This window comes from Artemia sp. Qi Xiang Cuo, chromosome 1, assembly GCF_049724085.1.
Source record: "Artemia sp. Qi Xiang Cuo chromosome 1, ASM4972408v1, whole genome shotgun sequence".
NCBI classification, from domain to species: Eukaryota; Metazoa; Arthropoda; class Branchiopoda; order Anostraca; family Artemiidae; genus Artemia; species Artemia sp. Qi Xiang Cuo.
In genome coordinates this window covers 9,137,470-9,163,749 of record NC_142794.1, presented here as the reverse complement: position 1 = coordinate 9,163,749, position 26,280 = coordinate 9,137,470, and the positions used below count along the sequence as shown (strand labels likewise).

General features: G+C 37.2%; 1 protein-coding gene across 1 annotated transcript in view; it reads left to right on the top strand.

The window, feature by feature from the left end:
• The first annotated feature begins 2,549 nt into the window (after positions 1 to 2,549).
• Positions 2,550 to 26,280, top strand: part of LOC148955989 (D-galactoside-specific lectin-like) — a 46,842-nt gene continuing 23,111 nt past the window's right edge. The window contains exons 1-2 of the mRNA XM_089088813.1: positions 2,550 to 2,748; positions 3,075 to 3,224. Of these exons, the coding sequence (XP_088944939.1) occupies positions 2,550 to 2,748; positions 3,075 to 3,224 (349 nt within the window). The remainder of the gene's footprint in view (positions 2,749 to 3,074; positions 3,225 to 26,280) is intronic.

Here is a 26,280-nt window from a genome sequence, read left to right as displayed (position 1 = left end):
CATTACTCAAGTAAAAAAATGTAAAATCAAGTATATATCTTAGTACTTTAAAAGGGTAGAGGGGGTAATAAATCGTGTTGAAGGGGTTTTTAATACAAAACAGCAGATACAACGCCAGCCAGAGCTTTGAATATGAAGGACTTTGGTTCCAAACCCACCAAAAAAATGTTATTTTTTTACTGTATCCAGGGTCTTCTTTAATTAGAATTTTGTTCATATGTTTTGCTGTTTTTGACTGAATATGCTCTCTCCAGTGACATGAATGGGGCATTTTAAATATCTATCAGTTATTTTAGCCCTGCATTTATATCAAACAGTTTGTGGTAACGAACTGTAAGTAAGGAGCGACCCTGTTCTGGCCTTGGGAAGGCTTAGGGGTTTTAGCTCGTTTTGAATTTGACTCCGTCATTTATTGTAATTTCTGTTCGTTTTGGATTTCATTTATTTATCGATGCTGATTTGCGATAGTTTCACGCTTCGTAGATTGTTTGATTTTATTTTTGATCATTTTTCGTTTAATGGAGTTCTTTACTTTTCTTTGAAAAACTTATTTTGTGGAAAAAGTTTTTTTGATTAATTTTAAAAAGTGGTCGGAGGGCAACCAGTCCACCTCCCGTTCGAGTTTTTGCAGCTATCTCCCCAAAGATATATGATTAAAATTTCAGAATAGCCATCTTGTTCAAAATTGTCAAAAAGTCGAATAAGTATGCCTCTAGGAATGAAATAACCCCCACGGCCCTTGGGGTAAGTGTTGCAAGTTATATGAGGTACCCATTGTTTATACATAAGGTTTTTTATTACGATAAGGGGATATGTTTGAATCTGAATCTCCAAAAACACAAGGGTATTAGGGCATTTTTTTTTAATGTTAAGAGGAATGTAAAAAAAAATCAAAATACAACCTATGCAGGAGGGTTATCAAAACGACATATTAGCAGTATCTAAGTGACGGCTAAAATTGACACCTCTGAAACTTTAAAGGTATGTCTGTAGGGATGTTGGACAGGGAATGGAGGGAAACTAGCCCCCCGCCCGTGTTACCCCCTTTCATATCCCACTTAACACTGATAGAAATCTTAACAATCTACTTTATTCAAAATATTCACAATGTATATTAGCTATGCCTCCAGTGACGCCATGCCCCCATAACCTCTGGGCCAAGAAATGTAAATTATGCAATTTGTTCATTTTTTACATGCAGAACTTATTACAAGGATAGGGGAAATGTTTGATCCTGGATGTGTTCGAAAAAGCTAAGGATATTAAGGTGAAATTTGGGGAAATGTTGAGGAATATTTTGAGCTAAATAAAAAGAAGTTATGTACGTCCAAATTATCAAAAAGGGGTAACTGAGATGTCTTAGAAATGTCCAAGCGTATTAACTTGAAATTTTCATGGCCACTACTATTACTACTATTGCGGCTGCCAATGCGACTGGTTGCGACTGCGACTGTGACATAATCCCGACTGTGACAACTTGCAGCCATGACTGTGACTGCTTACAACTGCTACTACATCTGCTTGTGCCTACCTTCAGGGAATGTTGAGGGGGATATTTAAAAAAAAATGTCAAAACAAACTATATGCATGGTGACTGTCAAAAGGGTGCATCAATAGCATCTCAGGCACGGCCTTGGGCATTAAGCTGAAATTTATTAGGGCCTGTTCAACAGTGCTTGAAAGGTAAAAGGACCCCTTATCCTTTTTAGACCCCTTTAACACTGGTCAAAATTATGTAATAGCGAATTTTTTCAAACTAGTAAATAGGTCTAATAACTATGCCTCTTGGAATGTAGTGCCCTCACAGCCCCTGGAGAAAAGGTTGTAAATTATTCAGTATACCCATAGTTTATATACGGGATTTAAAACTGGGTAAGAGTGGAAATATTTGATCCTCAGTGTGTCAGAAAAGCTTAAGGGTTTTTAGGCAAAACTTCAGGGAATGCTGAGAGGAATGTTACAATAAATCAAAAGACGATGTGTGCATCGAGGTTATCAAAAGGGTGTATCTGCAATATCTTAGTAGTGGCTAAGGGTATTAACTTTAGACTTTCAGGACCACTATTGCTACTACTACTGTGGCTGCAACTGTGACTATTTGTAATTGTGGCTTTGAACACTTGGGACTGCTTCTAAGTGTGGCAACTTTGGACTTTTTCGATAACATGCACTTGACAAAAGTTATGTGTCAAGTATGTGCATCCAGGGTATTAAAAGGGCATATCTGTAATATCTTACGAGCGGCTAATGGTAACAGCTTTTCACTTTCACGACTACTATTGCTACTACAACTATGACTACAATTGCGACTGTGACTATTTGCAATTGCAACTATGTCTGCCTGGGACTACTTGCAAGTACGACTACTTATGACTGTGGCTGTGACTGTTTGTATCTGATAATACGACTGCTTTTAACTTTGATTGTTTGTGACTGTAACCACTTGTGACTGCGATTAATTGTGATTGTGACTAAGAATACCTGTAATTTCAACTATGACTACGACTGCTGGTGACTGAGAATATTTGCGACTGTCATAATTTGCGATCATGATTACTTCCTACTGTGACTGCCAGTACTTAAGCCTACCAACACTTGCGACTGCCCGAGAACCTACCACTGCGGCAACGGGTTCTTGTGACTGCACATGCGAATGCAACTCGACTGCTACTGCGAATACTTGTGACGCTGACTACTTGCCACTGGGACTACTTGTAATTGGAAGTGTGACAACTTGCGACGAGTTTGGCAACTCGTGACTGCTACTGCGACTGCAATTGTGACTGTTAACACTTAACTTCTACTATTACAACTAAATCTATAGAACTTAATTAAAAGAACTTCATAGCATCCTGCCTGTCAAAATGGTATATTCATTATAAGTTTTAACGTTGCTCTTTACTTTCATTTGCAATTTATTTTTATTTAATAATTGAAAACTGTGACCTTCAATTAATTATAAGCTTGTAGCTCATTTCTAATCTATAACAAAAGATACTTTTGCAATAATGACATTCTTAAGACCTAGTTGTTCTCATTTTAAGTTTTATTGCTCATTTCTCTCTCATTTCCAGGTGAATTCAAAAACAAAATAGCTTGCGAAAACGAAACACTCGTTTTGCGATGTAAAAACAACGAGCGACTGGCTATATACTCTGCCAATTTTGGACGAACTAAACCTGAGACGATTCACTGTCCTCAGACCCCTGGTGTACCTGAAGAAGGTAGTTTCATTTTATATTCTATGGCAAAAACAGAGCTTGTGTTAGTATCCAAGGATTTTTCTTATAATAAGCTCTTTTAATTTCTCCCAGAAAATTACGAAACATACTACCAATGGCAGAGAACGCTACCACTTCTTTTCCAGCCGTGTTACCCATGTGGAACTCCTTCAGCAATCAAATTATCCAATCTCAAACCCTCGAGTCATTCAAGCATGGTGTGGATAGGGACTGGAAGGTGAGGGATGGTGTCTACACTGGGAGGCCCCAGATTCCTCAACCAAACTCTAAAGTCATCATCGGCAGGCGTATCACGCTTTTTTACGCCTGCATAATGGATTTTAAGGTGATTTGAGGTATAACCTGTAAAGCCTACTTAGGAACACAATGGATAATTGAATAAAACATATTTGGGATAATGTGCTACACGTGATTCAAAACTGGCAACCCATAATCTGCTACAGTGTTTTAAAAGAAGACATTTTCCACAAAATGTACCTAACAGGGACGCGAAAAAAGATAAAAGTTGTGTTTTTGTTATTGCTATTAAAAATAATTTGTTTGTAAAAACAAAAGTTCCTTATGTTAAAGTTTTTTTAATATATGGCCATAAGAACTTGATATCAACAGCATATATTTCTACCTATTTTCTTTGAGTGACAAAAGAGAAAAAAAATTCAATGTTCGAGAAATCTTGAGGTTCGTAGAATAAAAACTATTGAACCAATTAATTAGAATTTGCACATCCGTAGCATGTAAGTAATATTTATGTTATCATTAGGTAATGTCATCATATTTCTTTGCCAGTCCACCTGTTAATGAGATCAGAAGAAAACAAAATAACAGCCGTGTGACGGCTGCCACATGGCTTAAAGAACGTTGCTGGAGTCCAGCAATTATTGAAATAAATAGTCAAAGCTTCTAAAAGGCTGGTAAAAATACCTGAATTTTTTTTCTATAGTGAGTGACAAACTATACCAAACAGTTTCTAAACTTCATAGACAATTCAAACTGTTTCGATGTATTCTAGCTATTTCATGGAGATTGATTCGAACTGTGCTGACTTAACATCAGCTACAATATCATCTCCGCTCCAAGATTTGATTAAAAACCAACCGGTTTCTTGTCGCAACATTCAAAGTATGTTTGATGTTCGCACTGCAACCAGCTTCAAAAGATATAGTCATTATAGCCTATATAGTCATTATATATAGTCTTTTGACTATTTCTTTTGACAATTTCTTTTGACGATATCTTTTGACCATATCTAATGACTTATTTCAAAAGAAAAATGACTATTAAGAAATTTTACGTAGAAAAAAAATCTGTTTATGCGCTACAATCAATTTGAAAAAAAAAATTGCCCAAAATAGTTCTTCAAAGAAAAGCAAAGAGCCATAGTAAAACCAAGAAAAACCATACGTTTTTACTTGGTCAAAGTAAAGCATAGTCAAAGAAAAGCAAAGAGTCATAGTAAAACCAAGTAAATCATTTTGTTTTACCATAGTAAAACTATATAATTTTACCATAGTAAAACAATAGACAAGTGGAAATAATTACTACTAATACTGAAAACTCGCTACAACACCAAGTTTCTGAAAGCAAACATAGCTATGTAAATTCATCCTCCATCCAAATTTTTTCAAAGCTTTTATTCTTTATATATTAAGTCAAACTCGAAATAAACAAAATTTAATTTGATTGAATAAATTAAACCTAAAACGAACAGAGATTTAAATGAATAATCACATCAGACTTAAGAATCTGTACACTACTATAGATGACTGTATGAAACTTATAACGGAGGCATGCTTATTATACCTTTTGACTATTCTGAACATTTTGACTATCTTTAAATTTTATTCTCATAACATACGTAGTTGTTGGACTATCCCGGCCATAAAATAGCAAGGGAAAAAGCTCCAGTCACATTCTAGAACTAAAAGTATGCTAGAACTTTCAATCTTTGATCAAAAGAACCCTTTTGAAGCTTTTAAGACCACACCTTCCGTACTTAGTGGTCAGGATAAAAACAACGCATGCAATGTACAAGACTTCTTACTAAGATATCGCTATCGCGTAGCATCCGAATGGGCAGGGTGCTAATAAAAATAAAGATGGGTAATGGCTACAACCTACTCCACAGTCCATCAAACCACAGTCCATAGTAGAAGTAGAGAGCTATCTTATACTCGTGACGGGAGTCCTTATATGGGCATAGAATACTGACGGGAGTCCATATATGGGCATAGCCTCCCTAGGGAGAATGATTACGTAATGGGGTCAATGACCTCTTTTTCCAATGTGTCAACAACAACAACATCGACCTTGACATTCGCTGAGAGCGTGCCAAAAACAACAACAACAACATCGACCTTGAGATTTGCTGAGAGCGTGCACTTACAACAACAACAACATCGACCGTGGAACACCTGTGCTGTCGACCTCAATTCACCTATCGTGAATCAATAATTCCCCTTAGAAACAACAAATTAATTTCCCCTTTCTTGACAGATCAATCAATCAATGACATCATCTGTCAGACTTTAAAAATTTTCGCCCTAGAAACATTTCTCCAGGAATAGATTCAAATCATTAATGTCTTTGCCTCGGGAACAACTCTTTAGGTCGAACTCCAAAGGATATTAATAACCACAGGCCATGGAAACAATTAGGCAAGAAACATCTTAGTGATGAATTGTTTTAGCGCGCGAAAAGGTTTCATATTAATTTGAAATGCGTTAGCTCAGAGATGCCAATAACAAAGGAACACGCTGAATTTACGTTTAGGGATTATTTGGGCGAAACCGTTTTAGACAGGTTATGGAACTATTTCGGCGAAACGGTTAGAGACATTTTAAAAGAAGATTTTTGAAGAGATTTTAGAAGAGGTTTTGAGTGTGGTCATTATAATACACAAGTTCCATTTGAACAGTGTTGTGAGGTCCTCTACCCCAACCCCAAAGAGTTCCAATCCTCCTACCCCAAACCCCGAAGGAAGCCTCCGGTCCTCAAAGGCCCCCCCCAAGCTGCCAAAGGGCCACCGGCGCCCCAAAGGCCCACCCAGACCCCCAAATGCCATCCCCAGGGCCCCACAAAGGCCCATCGAGCTCCCAAAGGACCAACGGGGTCCCAAAGGCCCTCCCCCCGGTCCACAAAGGGCCACCGGGCTCCCAAAGAGCCACCGGCGCTCCCAAAGGCCCACCCTGTGCCCCAAAGGCCCTCCCCGGGCCCCCCAAAGGCCCATCGAGCTCCCAAAGGGCCACCGGTCCCCAAAAGTCCCCCAGGCACCCAAAGGCCATCCCCGGGCCCCCCAAAGGCCCATCGAGCTCCCAAAGGACCAACGGGGTCCCAAAGGCCCTCCACCGGTCTCCAAATGTCCCTCCGGACCCCCAAAGGCCCTCCCTGTGCCCCAAAGGACCAACGGGGTCCCAAAGGCCCTCCACCGGTCCCCAAATGTCCCCCAGGCACCCAAAGGCCCCCCTGTGCTCCAAACGCCCTCCTCAGACCCCCAAAGGCCCTCCCCTGGTCCTCAAAGGTCCCCCAAGCTCCCAAAGGGCCACCGGCACCCCAAAGGCCCACCCAGACCCCCAAATGCCATCCCCGGGCCCCCCAAAGGCCCATCGAGCTCCCAAAGGACCAACGGGGTCCCAAAGGCCCTCCACCGGTCCCCAAATGTCCCCCAGGCATACAAAGATCACCCGGGCACCCCAAAGGGCCCCCCCCAACCCCACAAGCCAACCCCCGCCCCCCCAACCCCAACCCCCCGACCCCAAAGTCCCCCCCGAGCTCCCAAAAGGACCACCGACCCTCAAGGGACCCACAGACCCTCAAAGGCTCTCCCCGAGCACCCGTCTTTCGTTGATGTGTATTGTCTGAAACCTATGATTTGGGATGTGTAGTTTGCTATTTCAAGCTTTCTGAGCTAAGGTTTCATAGTATTTCCTAGGTGAATGTTGTCTGAAACCAATAGTTTGGGATGAGTAGTTTGCTATTTCAGGCTTTTATGAGCTAGGTTTCTTAGCCTTTCGTTGGTGTGTGTTGAGTGAAACCTATGATTTGGGATGTGTAGTTTGCTACTTCAGGCTTTTCTGAGCTAAGGTTTCCTAGTATTTCCTAGGTGAATGTTGTCTGAAACCTATGATTTGGGATGTGTAGTTTGCTATTTCAGGCTTTTATGAGCTAGGTTTCTTAGCCTTTCGTTGGTGTGTGTTGAGGGAAACTTATGATTTGGGATATGTAGTTTGCTATTTTTAACTTTTCTGAGTTGGATTTCTTAGTCTTTCATAGGTGTGTGGTGTCTGAAACCTATGATTTGGGATGTGTAGTTTGCTATTTTCGACTTTTCTGAGCTGGATTTCTTAGACTTTCATAGGCGTGTGTTCTCTGAAACCTATGATTTGGGATGTGTGGATTGCTACCTTTGACTTTTCTGAGCTGGATTTATTATCCTATCATAGGTGTTTGTTGTCTGAAACATATAGTTTGGGATGACTAGTTTGCTATTTTCTGACTTTTCTGAGCTAGGTTTCTTAGCCGTTCATAGGTGAGTGTTGTCTGAAACCTATGATTTAGGATATGTAATTTGCTATTTCCGACTTTTCATAACCGGATTTCTTAGTCTTTCGTAGGTGTGTGGTGTCTGAAACCTATGATTTGGGATGTGTAGGTTGCTATTTTTTTGACTTTTCTGAGCTGGATTTCTTAGCCATTCGTAGGTGTGTGTTGACTGAAACCTATGATTTGGGATGGTTAATTTGCTATTTTTGACTTTTCTGAGCTAGATTTCTTAGCCTATCATATGTGTCTCCTTTCAGAAAATTATGATTTGGGGGGTGTAGTTTGCTTTTTTGGCTTTTCAGAGCTAGGATTCTTAGTCACTCATAGGTGTTTGTTGTCTGAAACTTCGAGTTTGGGATGAGTAGTTGGCTATTTCAGACTTTTCTGAGCTAGGTTTCTTAGCCTTTCATAGGTATGTGTTGTCAGAACATTATGATTTGGGATGTGTAGTTTGCTATTTCAGACTTTTCTGGGCTACAGTTTTCGAGTATTTCGTTGGTGTATGATGCCTGAAACTTTTTGTGTATGATGTTTAATATGCTATGTCCGTAATTTCTGAACCAGATTTTTGAGTCTTTCGTATGAGTGAGACGTATGAAATAGCGGTTGTAGGATGTGTGGGATTACGATGTTAAACTGTACCTACCTGTATGATATAGTCACACGAATGTGTTCAGTGTCTAAAACTTATGATTTGAGAGGTATGGATTGCTACTTTTGACTTTTTTGAGCTGGATATCTTAACCTTCCATAGGTGTTTGTTGTCTGAAACATATAGTTTGGGATGACTAGTTTGCTATTTTTGACTTTTCTGAGCTAGGTTTTTTAGCCGTTCATAGGTGAGTGTTGTCTGAAACCTAGGATTTGGGATATGTAATTTGCTATTTCCGACTTTTCATAACCGGATTTCTTAGTCTTTCGTAGGTGTGTGATGTCTGAAACCTATGATTTGGGAGTGTGTTGGTTGATATTTTTTTACATTTCTGAGCAGGATTTTATATCCATTCGTAGGTGTGTGTTGACTGAAACCTATGATTTGGGATGGTTAATTTGCTAATTTTGACCTTTCTAAGCTAGATTTCTTAGCCTTTCATAGGTGTGTCCTTTCAGAAAATTATGATTTGGGAAGCACACACACACACACACATACACACGAAAACTAACAAGAACAAAAAAACTTACAACCACACAAAAAATGACACACACACACACACACACACACACAAAACTTACACACACAAACACACGAAAACTCACACACACACTCCAAAACTTACACACACACAAAAAAACTTACACACACACACACACACACACACACACACGCAAACTTACACATCAACACAAAAAACACACACACACAATCACAAAAACTTACACACACACACACTCAAAAAACTTACACACACACGTCAAAACTTACACACAAAAAAAATTAAACATGCACACGAAAAATTACACACACACACACACAAAAACTTACACACACACACAAAAACATACACACACACACACACAAAAACTTACACACACACACACACACACAAAAACTTACACATGCACAAGAAAAATAACAAGAACAAAAAAAATTACACACACACACACACACAAAAAAAAAAAACACACAACAAAACGAAAAATCACACACACACACTCAAAAAAATAGAAAAAAACACAAAATTACACACACACACAAAAATAAACACAAAATTACACATGAACACAAAAAAAACTCACACACACACAAACACCAAAACTTACACACACACAAAAACTTACACACACACACACACACACACACAAAAACTTACACATTAAAACAAAAACTCACACACACACACGCACACAAACTAACACACACAAACACAAAAACACAAAAAAAACACACAAACACACTAAAAAAAACACACACACGCCAAAAATTACACACACATAAAAACTTACACACACACACACAAACACACAAAATTACACACAAACAAAAAAAACTTAAAAAAAAAAACAATTAAACACACAAACAACAAAACAAAAACAGACACACAAACAAACACACACACACAAAAAAATTATATCAAAAAGAAAGATATAAGACACACAAAAACTTAAACACACACAAGAAAAATTAAACCCACGCAAAAAAAAATACACACACACACAAAAACATACTAACTAAAACTAAATAAAAAATAAACAAAAACGAAAGCAAATACACACACACACAAAAAAATACATACACACACACCAATACACACACATAAACACAACCAAACCAACACTTACAACCACACCCAAACTAATAAACACCCACAAGCTAAATTACAAAAAAACTAATCAACTTACAAACACACTATATGTGAAACAAACACAATTACACACACACACACACACAAAAAAAAACACATACTCGCACAAAATAACACACACAAACAATAAAACACAAATAAACCAACACACTAATACACACACACACACACACACCAAAAACAAAAACAAACTCGACAAAACATACACACACACAAAAACTCACACAAACAAAAACTAAAAAACACACACACACTTACAAAAACAAACACAATCAAACAAAATAGATCGAACAAACACAAATAAACACACAAACAAGCAAGCAAATACACACACACAAAAACATACACACACACACACACACACACACACACACACACACACACACAAAAAAACATACAAAAGAACACGAAAACAAACAACAAAAAAAAAACTAAAATGCACACAAAAAATTACACACACGCGCAAAAAATTACACGCACACACAAAAACTTACAAACACACACACGATTTCTTGTGAAAACACACAAAATCAGCTGAACTTTACCAAAGATCACACTTCAATTCTAATTTCACCAGAGAAAATAAAAATATTCCACTTCAGTTTTAAGTTCCCCAAAGAAATCGATAAATTTAAAGTTCTATTCTAAATTTTTAGATGGAAAATAGAAAATGTAATACTCTCATTGTGATTATTTTCGATGAAGATCAAAAGTTTCATTTTATTTATAATTTTTCTTAAATTTGGCTCAGATTTTTATCAAAGAAATAAAAAATTTAAATTTCTGTTTAAAATTTTTCATAGAAGATAGAAAAAATTATACATTGATTGTGAATATTCAACATGAAGATAAGGAACTCCACTTTAATTCAGAGTTTTCTCGAAGAAGTGCAAAATGTTCAAGTTCTCCTATCTGGCTAAGTTTACTAAAGACAAGCTATTTTCTTGCGAAAACACACAAAATCAGAAAAAATGTTCAATGTTCCTTTAGTACCTACACAATTAGGCTAAAAATGAAGATATTTATGCACAGTTTCAACTAGCTATTGATAGGTTTGCTAAATACAAGCTATTTTCTTGCGAAAACACACAAACTCAGAAAAAATTTTCACTGTTCCTTTAGTACATACTCACTTAGTCTAAAATTAAGAAAATTATTCATAGTTTCAACTATCTATGGCTAATGGTGAAAAATACAAGATTTTTGTGATCGAACAATTACACAAAAAGAAAAATATTTGATTGTTCATGGTTTCCATACTCTGGTAGTATTATAGTTAGATCTTTTTTAGCGGTTTTTTAGTTAGCTGACTCTTTTTGATAAATTTACGTTCTTTTGCTGAGAACAAACACAAAATCAGAAAAAAAAATTTTAAATTTTCCTCTAGTCCCTACGCAATTAGGCTGAAATGAAGATATTTATGCAGAGTTTCAACTAGCTATGGCTAAGTTTGCCAAAGACAAGCTATTTTCTTGAAAAAACACGCAAAATCAGAAAAAATATTATTAGGTTAGGTTAAGTTAGATTAGGTTAGGTTAGCCTACGTCCGTACGCAGATAGGGTAGGTTAGGTTAGGTTGGATTAGGATAGGATTGGTTAAGTTAGGTTAGATTAAGTTAGGTTAGGTTAGGTTAGATTAAGTTAGGTTAGGCTAAGTTTGGTTAGACTAGGTTAGCCTACGTACGCGCTAACCTAGCCTAACCAAGCTTAACCTAACCTAACTTAATCTAACCTATCCTATCCTATATTAACCTAACCTAACTTAATCTAACCTAACTTAACCTAACTTAATCTAACCTAACCTAACCTATCTATAAGCGTACGAAGGCTATCCTAACCTAACCTAACTTAACCTAACCTAACAATATTTTTTCTGATTTTATGTCTTTTTGCTAGAAAATAGCTTGTCCTTAGCAAACTTAGCCATAGCTAGTTGAAACTCTGCATAAATATCTTCATTTCAGCCTAAATGCGTAGGTACTAGAGGAACATTGAATATTTTTTTCTTATTTTTTGTGTTTTCACAAGAAAATCCATAGCTAGTTGAAACTCTGCATAAATATCTTCATTTCATACTAATTGCGTAGGTACTCAAGGAACATTGAACATTTTTTCTGTGGGTGTGTGAGTTCTATATAATAAATATTGTCGGTAGCAAACTTAGCCAGAGATAGTTGAAACTCTGCATAAATATCTTCATTTTAGCCTAAGTGCGTAGCCACTAAAGGAACATTGAACATTTTTTCTGATTTTGTGTGTTTTCGCAAGAAAATAGCTTGTCTTTAGTAAACTTAGCCATAGTTAGTTGAAACTCTGCATAAATATCTTCATTTTTAGCCTAATTGCGTATGTACTAAAGGAACATTGATCATTTTTTCTGATTTTGTGTGTTTTCGCAAGAAAATCCATAGCTAGTTGAAACTCTGCATAGATATATACAGTTATACACAAATTGAGTAGGTACACAAGTAAAATTGATAATTCTTTATGATTTTGTTTGTTTTATAAAGAAAAACCTTAGCTAGTTGAAACTATGCATATATATATCTTCATTTAAGCCTAATTGCATAGGTACTAAGGGAACATTGAACATGTTTCCTGATTTTGTGTGTTTTCGCAAGAAAATAGCTTGTATTTAGCAAACTTAGCCATAGATAGTTGAAACTCTGCATAAATATCTTCATTTCAGCCTAATTGCGTAGGTACTAGAGGAACATTGAACATTTATTTTCTGATTTTGTGTGTTTTCGCGAGAAAATCCATAGCTATTTGAAACTCTGCATACATATCTTTCCTTTAAGCATAAGGGCGTATTTAATTAGTCTATATTTTTAATTGTTCTGATTTTGCGTGTTTTCGCAGGAAAATAACTTGTCTTTAGAAAACTTAGCCATAGCTAGTCAAAAATGTTCACAAACATCTTAATTTTTAGTCTAATTGTATAGGTACTAATGGAACATTGATCATTTTTTATTATTTTGTGGGTTTTATAAAGAAAAAAGATAGTCTTTAGAAAACATAGCAATAGATAGTTCAAACTATTCATAAATATCTTCATTTTTAGACTAATTGAGTAGGTACTAAAGGAACATAGAACATTTTTTCTGATTTTGCGTGTTTTCGCAAGAAAATCCATAGCTAGTTGAAACTCTGCATAAATATCTTCATTTTTAGTCTCATTGCGTAGGTACTAGAGGAACATTGATCATTTTTTCTGATTTTGTGTTGTCGCAAGAAAATCCATAGATAGGAGAACTTGAACATATTGTACTTCTTCGAGAAAACTCTGAATTAAAGTAGAATTCCTTATCTTCATGTTGAATATTCACAATCAATTTATAACTTTTTATATATTATTGTAAAATAACTATAAATTTTTTATTTCTTTGATAAAAATCAGAACAAAATTTAATAAAAATTATACATAAAGTGAAACTTTTGATCTTCATGTAAAATAATAACCATCCGTTCGTAACTTTTTAGATTTTTCATCTAACTATTTAGATTAGAACTGTAATGGTATCTTTTTTGTCGTGGACTTCAACAATGAAGTGGAATATATTCATTTACTATGTTTACCTACGTATTTTAATGTTATCTTTAGTAAAATTCAGATGATTTTGTGTGTTTTCACAAGAAATCGTGTGAGTGTGTGTAAGTTTTTGTGTGTGAGTGTAAGTTTTTGCGCGTGTGTGTAAGTTTTTGTGTGATTTTTAGTTTGTATGTGCTTGTAATTTTTCGTGTGTTTTTGTAGGTTTTTGTGTGTGTGTATGTGTGTTTGTGTCTTTTTGTGTGTGTGTGTGTGTGTGTGTGTGTGTTTGTTTGTTTTTTTTTTTGTGTGTTTTTTTGTTTGTTTGTGTATCAGTTTTTTTTTGTGTTTGTGTTTTTTTTTGTGTGTGTGTAATTTTGGGCGTGTGTGTGTGTGTAAGTTTTTGTGTGTTTGCGTTTGTGTCCGTGTGTGTGTGTGTGTGTAAGTTTTTGTGTGTGTGTAAGTTTTTGCGTGTGTGTGTAAGTTTTCGTGTGTGTGTGTGTGTGTAAGTTTTTGTGTGTCTAAGTTTTTGTGTGTGTGTGTGTGTAAGTTTTTGCGTGTGGGTGTAGTTTTGTGTGTGTGTGTGTAAGTTTTTGTGTGTGTAAGCTTTTGTGTGTGTTAGTTTTGTCGTGTGTGTGTTAGTTGTCGTGTGTGTGTGTTTTAGTTTTTTTGTGCATGTAAGTTTTAGTATGATCGTGTTAGTTTTTGTGTGTTTTTTTGTGTTTTGGTTTTAGTATTTGTTCTTGTGTGTGTTAATTTTTTTTCGAGTGTTTTTTATTTTTAATGTGTGTGTGTGTGTGTAAGTTTTCGTGTGAATGTGTAAGTTATTTTGTGTGTAAGTTTTGACGTGTGTGTGTGTAATTTTTCGTGTGTGTATTTGTAATTTTTGTGTTTGTTTTTTTGTTAAATTTTGTGTGAGTGTGTGTGTTAGTTTGTGTTTTTTCATGTTTAAGTTTTTGTGTGTGTGTGTGTGTGTGTGTGTGTGTGTAAGTTTTTGTGTGTGTGTATGTTTTGGCGTGTGTGTGTGATTTTTAGTGTGTGTGTGTGTGTAATTTTTTTTGTGAATGTAAGTTTTTGTGTGAATGTAAGTTTTAGTGTGCATGTGTAAGTTTTGGTGTGCTTCCCAAATCATAATTTTCTGAAAGGACACACCTATGAAAGGCTAAGAAATCTAGCTTAGAAAAGTCAAAAATAGCAAATTAACCATCCCAAATCATAGGTTTCAGTCAACACACACCTCAGAATGGCTATGAAATCCTGCTCAGAAAAGTCAAAAAATATCAACCCACACACCCCCAAATCATAGGTTTCAGACATCACACACCTACGAAAGACTAAGAAATCTGGTTATGAAAAGTCAAAAATAGCAAATTACATATCCCAAATCATAGGTTTCAGACAACACTCACCTATGAACGGCTAAGAAACCTAGCTCAGAAAAGTCAAAAATAGCAAACTAGTCATCCCAAACTATATGTTTCAGACAACAAACACCTATGAAAGGCTAAGAAATCCAGCTCAGAAAAGTCAAAAGTAGCAATCCACCCACCCCAAATCATAGGTTTCAGACACTACACACCTATGAAAGACTAAGAAATACAACTCAGAAAAGCGTCAAATAGCAATCCCACACATCCCAACTCATATATTTCAGACATCACACACCTACGAAAGACTAAGAAATCTGGTTATGAAAAGTCGGAAATAGCAAACTACACATCCCAAACTATTGGTTTCAGACAACATTCACCTACGAAATACTAAAAAACCTTAGCTCAGAAAAGCCTGAAATAGCAAACTACACATCCCAAATCATAATGTTTTGACAACACATACCTATGAAAGTCTAAGAAATCTAGCTCAGAAAAGTCTAAAATAGCCAACTACTCAACCCAAACTCGAAGTTGCAGACAACAAACACCCATGACTGACTAAGAATCCTAGCTCTGAAAAGCCAAAAAAGCAAACTACACCCCCCAAATCATAATTTTCTGAAAGGAGACACATATGATAGGCTAAGAAATCTAGCTCAGAAAAGTCAAAAATAGCAAATTAACCATCCCAAATCATAGGTTTCAGTCAACACACACCTATGAAAGGCTAAGAAATCCAGCTCAGAAAAGTCAAAAAAATAGCAATCCACACACCCCAAATCATTGGTTTCAGACATCACACACCTACCAAAGACTAAGAAATCTAGGTATGAAAAGTCAGAAATAGCAAATTACATATCCCAAATCATAGGTTTCAGACAACACTCACCTATGAACGGCTAAGAAACCTAGCTCAGAAAAGTCAAAAATAGCCAACTACTCATCCCAAACTATAGGTTTCAGACAACAAACACCTAAGAAAGGCTAAGAAATCAAGCTCAGAAAAGACAAAAATAGCAATCAACACATCCCAAATCATAGGTTTCAGACAACAAAGACCTATGAAAGACTAAGAAATCCAGCTCAGAAAAGTCGAAAATAGCAAACTACACATCCCAAATCATAGGTTTCAGACACCACACACCTATGAATGACTAAGAAATCCAACTCAGAAAAGTCAAAAATAGCAAACTACATATCCCAAATCATAAGTTTCACTCAACACACACCAACGAAAGGCTAAGAAACCTAGCTCATAAAAGCCTGAAATAGCAAACTACACATCCCAAATCATAGGTTTCAGACTATATTCACCTAGGAAATACTAGGAAACCTTAGCTCAGAAAAGCCTGAAGTAGCAAACTACACTTCCCAAATCATAGGTTTCACTCAACACACACCCACGAAAGGCTAAGAAACCTAGCTCATAAAATCCTGAAATAGCAAACTACACCGCCCACACTATTTGTTTCAGTCAAAATGCCACTAGGAAATTCTATTAAAACTGAGTTCAGAAAAGCCTGAAGTAGCAAAATACACATCCCAAATCATAGGTTTCAGACAACACACATCAACGAAAGACGGGTGCTCGGGGAGAGCCTTTGAGGGTCTGTGGGTCCCTTGAGGGTCGGTGGTCCTTTTGGAGCTCGGGGGGCCCTTTGGGGACCGGGGGATGGGCTTTGGGGGTCGGGGGTGGGATTTGGGGGTGGTGGGGGGGCCTTTGGGGGGCCGGGAGGGCCTTTGGGTGCCTGGGGGACATTTGGGGACCGGTTGAGTGCCTTTGGGACCCCGTTGGTCCTTTGGGAGCTCGATGGGCCTTTGGGGGGCCCGGAGATGGCATTTGGGGGTCTGGGTGGGCCTTTGGGGGCGCCGGTGGCCCTTTGGGAGCTTGGGGGACCTTTGAGGACCAGGGGAGGGCCTTTGGGGGTCTGAGGAGGGCGTTTGGGGCACAGGGGGGCCTTTGGGTGCCTGGGGGACATTTGGGGACCGGTGGAGGGCCTTTGGGACCCCGTTGGTCCTTTGGGGCACAGGGAGGGCCTTTGGGGGTCCGGAGGGACATTTGGGGACCGGTGGAGGGCCTTTGGGACCCCGTTGGTCCTTTGGGATCTCGATGGGCCTTTGGGGGGCCCGGGGATGGCCTTTGGGTGCCTGGGGGACTTTTGGGGACCGGTGGCCCTTTGGGAGCTCGATGGGCCTTTGGGGGGCCCGGGGAGGGCCTTTGGGGCATAGGGTGGGCCTTTGGGGGCGCAGGTGGCTCTTTGGGTGCCCGGGGGTCCTTTGAGGACCGGGGGGAGGGCCTTTGGGACCCCGTTGGTCCTTTGGGAGCTCGATGGGCCTTTGTGGGGCCCTGGGGATGGCATTTGGGGGTCTGGGTGGGCCTTTGGGGCGCCGGTGGCCCTTTGGGAGCTTGGGGGGGGGCCTTTGAGGACCGGGGGCTTCCTTCGGGGTTTGGGGTAGGAGGATTGGAACCCTTTGGGGTTGGGGTAGAGGACCTCACAACACTGTTCAAAAGAAACTTGTGTATTATAACGACCACACTCAAAACCTCTTCCAAAATCTCTTCAAAAATCTTCTTTTAAAATGTCTCTATCTGTTTCGCCGAAATAGTTCCATAACCTGTCTAAAACGGTTTCGCCCAAATAATCCCTATACGTAAATTCAGCGTGTTCCTTTGTTATTGGCATCTCTTCGCTAACGCATTTCAAATTAATATGAAACCTTTTCGCGCGCTAAAACAATTCATCGCTAAGATGTTTCTTGCCTAATTGTTTCCATGGACTTTGGTTATTAATATCCTTTGGAGTTCGACCAAAAGAGTTGTTCCCGAGGCAAAGATATTAATGATTTGAATCTATTCCTGGAGAATTGTTTCTAGGGCGAAAATTTTTAAAGTCTGACAGATGATGTTATTGATTGATTGATCTGTCAAGAAAGGGGAAATTAATTTGTTGTTTCTAAGGGGAATTATTGATTCACGATAGGTGAATTGAGGTCGACAGCACAGGTGTTCCAAGGTCGATGTTGTTGTTGTTGTAAGTGCACTCTCTCAGCGAATGTCAAGGTCGATGTTGTTGTTGTTGTTTTTGGCACGCTCTCAGCGAATGTCAAGGTCGATGTTGTTGTTGTTGACACATTGGAAAAAGAGGTCATTGACCCCATTACGTAATCATTCTCCCTAGGGAGGCTATGCCCATATATGGACTCCCGTCAGTATTCTATGCCCATATAAGGACTCCCGTCACGAGTATAAGATAGCTCTCTACTAGTAGATAAAATTTTAGATACTTGGTTTGAAAAAAAGTGTCTAGAGAGAAAATGTTGCAATTTAATGTTAATTCAGTAATGGTAACCATAATTTTGTATACTCTTAATATTAAAATTTAATTTCAGAATTGATTAATGGGAACATCTGAAAGCTTTGTACAGGAGAATTACAGTCCCCACCCGTGAACAATAATTAAAATCACGTTTCTTCATTGGTATCATACGTCTCTTTTTTTCCCAGGGGTGTTTGGATCGAACCAGCGGTCATAGAATATTCTAAGATTGATCATTTGAACTGAAATGACAATATTTAGTGGCAATAAAAAAAAACCTGCCACAGCAAAGTGGCGTTTTTGCCGTTTCCTGTCATAGAACATCAATTTTTGCCTGCAGAGGGTGAAAATACTGGTGAAAAATTGGTGAAAAGTTGCAAGATAGTTAATTAATTTTTCCTAGTTTAAAACCATCAATAGGAAGTTTTGATTTCCTCCCCTTGAAAGCTGCTTTAAAGTATGGTGTTATTGCCACATTGAGTTCCCTGTTTATTCAGAAATCGTCAGCTGATAATGACAAGAATGCTGCAATAATATCCAGTATTATTGGCAAATAATCATTTGATGATTATTTGCAGCGTAAAATACATCTCTGTATTTTAAATTGCCAAAAAAAGAGCAAAGTGGTGTTTTCTACCATTTCGTGCAACAAAACAATAATTGTGTGCCAGGATAGGTAAAATGCTGGTGAATCAAAATTCTGTGATAGTCAATCCACTTTCCATAAAAATTTCTTATGCTTCCTGCCAACTGAGCCCTCTACTTTATTTTCAAAAAAAATTAAGTTTCGAAAATTACAAAATTATTATAATCGTTGGAATATTTATTCAAAATCTTGCTCCCCGAAATTTCTGCGCCCGGGGCAAGTGCCCCCCGCCACGTTTGACTATGTATGCAGCGTTGTCGTGTGCGCAATCTTCAACTTTTCATATATCTTTTTTCTTTTATTTCCAACCAAACATACAACAGTTACTAATATAAACGATTAAATAAATCTCAAAGTGAGTAAAACTTAAATTGTACAGTTTATGGAAGGGGGCAGTAACCAAACTCTTGTTTGTATTTTTTTATTGTTTAAAATACGCGCTATATTGTATAAGGAAGCTGCTTAAGAAATTAGTCAAACGGGTTTCTTTCAACGGACAATTCCTACACTGGGGATTGCAAACCGTGGTTTGTCATTGCGTTTACAGCATTTAAACTTTTGTTTTTCGGGGTTAAGGGGGGCAAAAGGTACCTAGGTTAGGTTAAGTTACGCATTTAATATATGCTATGTTTTACGAGCTGTGAATAAGAGCTGTGAAAAAGTCAAACTTTAGCGTAAAGAGCGAGGATTTGAGAAGAGGACAGCCCCTTTCATATACGGAATAATTTCTGTTCGTTTTAAGTTTTAACGTCGTTCTTTACTTTCAGTTAAAAAAACTTATTTTTTTATTTAATTTTTGAACGTTTTTGAATTAATACAGGGCTTGATTTTGGCTCACCGTACATGAATAATTAAAACAAAATTTGCATATTAATTTTACTTTTATTTGGTTAAATGGCTTTCTCGAAACTTGTTTAATTTTATTTACGAATGTTTTTATTATTAATAAATATACGTAATTACGAATTAACTTATGTAACGAACTTCTATATGCATATATTTTTAAAACGTATATTAGGGGGCTCGCCCCCTAGTTAATACCTCGCTCTTTAAGCTAAAGTTTGAATTTTGGTCCAATTTTTAAAAAATGACCCCTTAATCACCATGGCCGTTATTTAGAATAAATAGCTCTTATGAAAGTACTAAAAAATCTTTGGAATAAAGAGCGAGGTATTGATTTGGGGGTGAAGTGGTGAACCCAATCATACACGTAATATTTCCTGTTCGTTTAAAGTTTTGATGTTACTCTTTATTTTTAGTTGAAAAACTTGTTTTTTTTATATGTGATTTCTGATCTTTATTTAAATAATGCTGGGAAATCCGGCACCCCTTTCATAGCAATGTCTCTTCTCCCATGAAAACTTCCTTCATGGTAAGATCCTCCAACATAACCCCCGACTCACTCCCCCCCCCCAACTACCAGAAACAAACCCTCTGATAACGTCTGTATACTTCCCAATAACCAATACTATATGTTAACATTAGGTCAAGTTTATAACTTTCACCCCTCCCCCCGGGGACTTCGGGGGATTAAATCATCGTAAAAGACATATTTGTCATATTTTCGACCATGCTGAACAAAATAGATATTTCAAAATTTTGATCAGGTGACTTTGGGAAAAAAAAGAGCGTGGGAGGGGGACTAGCTGTCTTCCATTTTTTTTTGGTCACTTAAAAATGGCACTAGAACTTTTGATTTTCGTTCTAATGAGCCCTCCCGAGATATTCTAAGACCAATGGGTCGATACGATTACCCTTGGGAAAAAAAACAACAAAAAAACAAATAAACACGCACCCGTGATCTTTCTTCTGCCAAAAAATGCAAAATTCCACATTTTTGTAGATAGGAGCTTGAAACCTCCGCAGTAGGGTTCTCTGATACGCTGAATATGATGGTGTGATTTTCATTAAGGTTCTATAGTTTTTAGGGGGTGTTTCCCCCTTTGTTCGAAAATTAGCCAAATTTTCTCAGGCGCGTAACTTTTGATTGGTAAGACTAAACTTGATGAAATTTATATATTTGAAATCATCATTAAAATTTGATTATTTTGATGTATCTATTGGTATCAAAATTCCGTTTTCTACAGTTTCGGTTACCATTGAGCCGGGTCGCTCCTTACTTACGGTTACCACGAACTGTTTGATACGGCTCTTTAGTTTTCTTTGAAAACTTCAGTTTTTGAAAGTTTTTTTTTTAAATTAAGAATAAGAAAAGGTCGCGCATTTTTTTTCATTTTATGAAAATTATCTAATTTCCAATACGCAATTTCTCAAGGATATTCGTGGTAGCATAACCCTCGGACTCTTTAGTTCTGTGACAAAGTTGTAGGCCTACACATCCCAGGGGAAAGATTTAAATATATCCAATTTTTTGTGTGGCTAATTATGTGTACTGAAGAAAATAAAAATAGCAAACTTTAGTGGAAAAAATAGTTTTTTCTACGGAAGTAAAGAGCAAAATTGAAATTAAAAAAGAACAAAATCTATTATTTCCCACGTAAGCAGAATATATGTATAAAACTAGCTCAAATAAAGTGATTGTTGATATTTTCTCAATATCTTTAGATTTTAAAAAACTAGCCCTTAACTGAAAACGATCTAGCTTTGACTTTTTAGTGAATTATAATTGTATGCTAAAAGTTTTTAATACATGGCCAGTGAATGCATATTGACGACCTTATAAATTAGTACTTCATTTAGTTTAGGATTAGGATTTAGTTTAGGATTCATTTAGTTTACTTATCGAATTTCTTGTTCCTAAAAGGACCTTCTGCTTTTGTGATTGGTTTTTATTTTCAGTAAAGCCCTAGTTTGTAGAATTCAACAAACATCGGTAGAGATTTTTTTATTTTGTAGAAGTAACTTATGCAGACTGGGCAGCAATAATTTTTGTTTGTTTTAAGTCTCAACCTAGATCTTTGCTTTCACAAAAAGAGCTTTGTCTTTTTATATGATTTTTTTTTACAAATATGCGTCAAATAACAGATTTCCTAAGTCTCTTGAGCTCTTTAATGCAATTCAATTTGGGAAAAGACCGTAAAACCTGCTAGAAAGGGAAACTTCCAGCGGAAGTGGTAACCTGAGATAAACGGGAAACTCAGTTCATATGGGATATAAGGGCATGAGCGAATTCCGAAAGTTCAAAACAATGTAACATCCTACTAATTTATTTTCCGTGCATATTTTGCCGAAGGTCGAATCGTTAAAGTGAGTTTATTTAAAAATTAGGAATCCAAAAATATAGCGTTTTTCCTATACCAAGTAGCTTGAATTAAATCAAGCTATTTTTATTCTGAGATGTCCCTAATGCAAATTAATTAGGGCGTAAAGGATATGGTAGTTTACAAATGTGTTCTTTTTCTTTTTCTTTTAAAAATTATTTTGAAAAAAAAAATTCGAATATTGTCTTGTTATCAAAATAGTGTCTAGGCTGTGCACATTCCTGATAACGGTTCTGAGGATAAAAATGGGGTACTTGTGCATTATCTTCATTTCAAATTAGAGCCAAGTTTCACATGACAGCGGAAAATAAAAAATGAGCCATATAGTACCATAAAGGCAAAGTGATGCGATCAAAAATCATTACATCCATCATACTTCCTTTGGTTGTTACTTAATATCTTCTAAGAACTTTTAGTATGAAAACTATGGTTGCCAGCGTTTACCCCCCCCCCCCCCGGTGATTACCCCCCCCCCCCCCGGAATATACCCTCCCAGAAAATACCTCCCCACTGAAAACACCCACCCCCGCAGAAAATACCCACCCCCGGAAAAATATCCCCTGCGGAAAATAGCCCCCCCACAGAAAATAACCCAAAAAACACCCCCCCCCGTAGAAAATACCCCCCCCCGCGGAAAATAAACACATTTTGCATAAAGACCCCGCTATACTCCTCCCCCCTAATACGCAAATCTATAGCCCTAATTTATTTCTAAAGTAACGAAAAAACCGACGAAAAACTTTTGTATTCTCGAATTTTACACAGCGTAAACTTGAGTGAGTGGCGCATAATACACAAGTACCAAAATTCATTCCCCCTACGGAAAAAAAAATAAAATTCAAATAAAATTCTTGAATTTGGAAAGCCATAATTTTCAGGGGGGTGGGGTATCAGGGGGGGTGTTATTTACTGGGGGGGTATTTTATGAGGGGGGTATTTCCCGCGGGGGGTATTTTTCGGAGGGTGTATTTTCGGCGCGGAGTATTTTCCGCGAGGGGTATTTTACGCGGGGGGATATGTTCCGCGGGGGGTAACGCCTAGAACCGAAACTATAGTCTCGATTATCTAAAGGCAAATTTTCATCACCCTCTCAAAAATTTGATACAGCAATTGTTTTATCTATTGGTTGTTTTTTCTTTTCTGTGCATAGTTAATTAGTTACTCACTATTTAATTAATTAGTGCGTTGGGAATATAGCAGTTTACAAATGTGTTTTCTCCTTTTTCTTTAAAAAAATTGTTTTGCTAATTTATATCGGTCATACTTCCTTTGATTGTTACTTAATATTTTCTAAGAACTTTTCTGTATGAAAACTATAGTCTCGATTCTCTGAAGGCAAAGTTTTCATCACCCTCTTAAGAATTTGAGACAGGAATTTTTCGTCGTTTTTTCTGTACATAGTTAATCGATTACTCACTTTCTGTAAGGTATTTTTAATATTTGAAATCAATATCTCTTATATTTGTCTGACTTCAACCTTTTTTTTTTACCCCAAAATTTTGTTTTTATCCACTTCATCCGCCAAAGTCGTTTCAGTTCAAATTTCTAAGTACCAATGCATTATCGATTTTACATTTCCTGTAGCATCTTTACGACTCAATTTGCTCATCGACATTTCATTCTCTACAGACTATGAGGGACTCTGTTTTCCTCTGTCATTTATGGAGAAAATAATCTTGAGCATCGAAATAAATTTTTTTTTTAGGGCGAAGTCTATATTGACATAAGAACTTTTCCAAAGATTCCTTTCGGGAATAATTTGATAATTTTTAATTATTATTCAGCAATCCAACACAATTTTTATAACAAAAACTATGCAAAAATAACATTATTAAATTTCAATTCACCATGTGTGCGAGAGCAAAAATTACTTAAAGCAGCAACTTTAATTTTACTTGGAGGAACAAATAACCAGCAAAAGCTCTTTCGAGCGCACTGCATATTAAAGACAACTTTACGAACCAAAGTCTTCAAGTTCAGTTGTTCAAAGGAGGTTTCATATATTTTTCTTCCCATTTATGGAAAATAAAATTTTAGTAATTTAATTACAACAGCATAGGGTGCTTCCTTTTGAGCCACAGTTCCACAGTTTGAAAATAACACAGTTCTTCCCAAATTTAATCGAACGTACTGCCAATTCTCTTGTGCGATCAAAATCAAACTTTATCACTTTTTGCATAAGACATACGGTTTTATGGAATATTACTACTATTACTACTAACAACTCACCGCAGCACCAAGCCGCCTGAGGCCAACACAGCTACGCACGCTCCTCCTCCACCCCAATTTATTCAAAGCCTCCCTTTTTACTCCCGCCCAGGAAGTTCCCATTCCCTTTAAATCTTTCTTTATGACGTCCTCCCTCCCCAGACGGGGACGACCTGCTTTCCGTTTAGCCCTAGATGGTTGGCCGAAAAGAACAATCTTCGGCAATCTGTCATGCCTCATCCGCACAACATGCCCTAGCCACCTCAACCTTTCTTTCATTATAGCCCTAGAAAGCGGTATTGAACCACATTTTTCGTATAGCCTATTGTTTGAAATACGGTCAGTCAGCCGGGTACCCAGAACAATCCTTAAGCAATTTCTCTGGAAAACTTCTAGAAAATCTTCATCCGCTTTTCGGACCGTCCATGCTTCAGAGCCATATTTGACCACCGTCATCACTGTAGCTTCTAATATTCTAACCTTGGTTTGCAGACCTTCTTCCTATTCTTCCAGACTTTTTTTAACTGTGGAAAAACACACTGAGCCTTGGCTATTCTATTTTTAACATCTTCACTGCTTCCACCATCTTTACTAATATTACTACCAAGGTAAGTGAAGCTGCCCACCTGGTCAATCTTTTCGTTACCCAACGTCACCTTTTCATCTTCACTTATTCCTAGCCTTAGTGACTTAGTCTTCCTAACATTAATTTTCAAACCAATTCTAGCACCCTGCGCAAAACCTCTAAATCTTCATTCATTTTGCTCACACTTTCATCTAGGATGCTTAAATCATCAGCATAATCCAAGTCCAGCAGACTTTTTCCTCCCCATTTGATTCCGTGGTCTCCCATTGCCTTTCCTGTGATCCTTAAAACAAGGTCCATCAAAATAATCCATATAAAGGGGGATAGAACACAACCCTGCTTAATTGAGCATACAAAAGAAACTTCCCTTCAACACACCCTGAAAGTTTCAACTTGATACCATCAACTGTTCACGAAACATTTCTGATACGTCCTATTAATATCCTGCGTGGGCATAGTGTGCTTCGATTTAGTTTCATACAGTTTCAATATTTCCCAAATTTTTCGCCTCAATACCCTTAGTTTTAGTAGCAACAGTAGTAGTAGTAGCAGCATCAGAATGAATGGCAGTAGCCTTAGAATAGTCGCAGTTGTAATAGTAGAAGCAGCAATAATAGTAGCAGTAGTAGTAGTATAAGTAGAAGCAGTAGTATTAGGATGCAAATACTTTCTTATGGTTAGTTCAACATCCTCCACAAAACACCCTGTAATTTTTAAACTCACACAGCAAACGAATAACTCGCTTTTATGGTTGTTAGGTATTTGGTTTTAATTCTTTTAATTTTTGGCTTTTATTGAATTTTATTCATCTTTTAAGTTTTTGGTTTTTCTTTGGTTTTTTGGCTATTTTCACATTGACTTTCCGAGTTTTTTTTTTTTTGTTTTTTTCTCCCTCTTCGGCACTTTCCTTGGATACATCGTTTCGTTTCGCGCTGAAGAAGAGAGGCGTTTGTCCTCTCGAAATATTCGCTTTGTTTTTCAGTATTTTGATTTGGCCTATAAAAACCCCATTTTTGCTCGTTTTTCTTTCTTTATGTGACAGCAAACTGTTCCAAATATATTGCTGTTACGTCCTTTTGACAACCTATATACAGCCCAGGGGTGCCACCCTGACCTGGAAGAGTTTACTAAATCGGAGCGGAAAAATTTACTAGATCGCATCTGTTTATACTAAATGCTAAAAAAAACCATCAAGCATCGATTTTTACTATAGGAGGATAATCAATACGATTTTCACAGTCTTTTTTCCTTTTTTCTTCTTTTTTTCTCTTTTCCTCTTTTCTTTCGTTTTCATAGTATGACTGAAAATTCCGGAA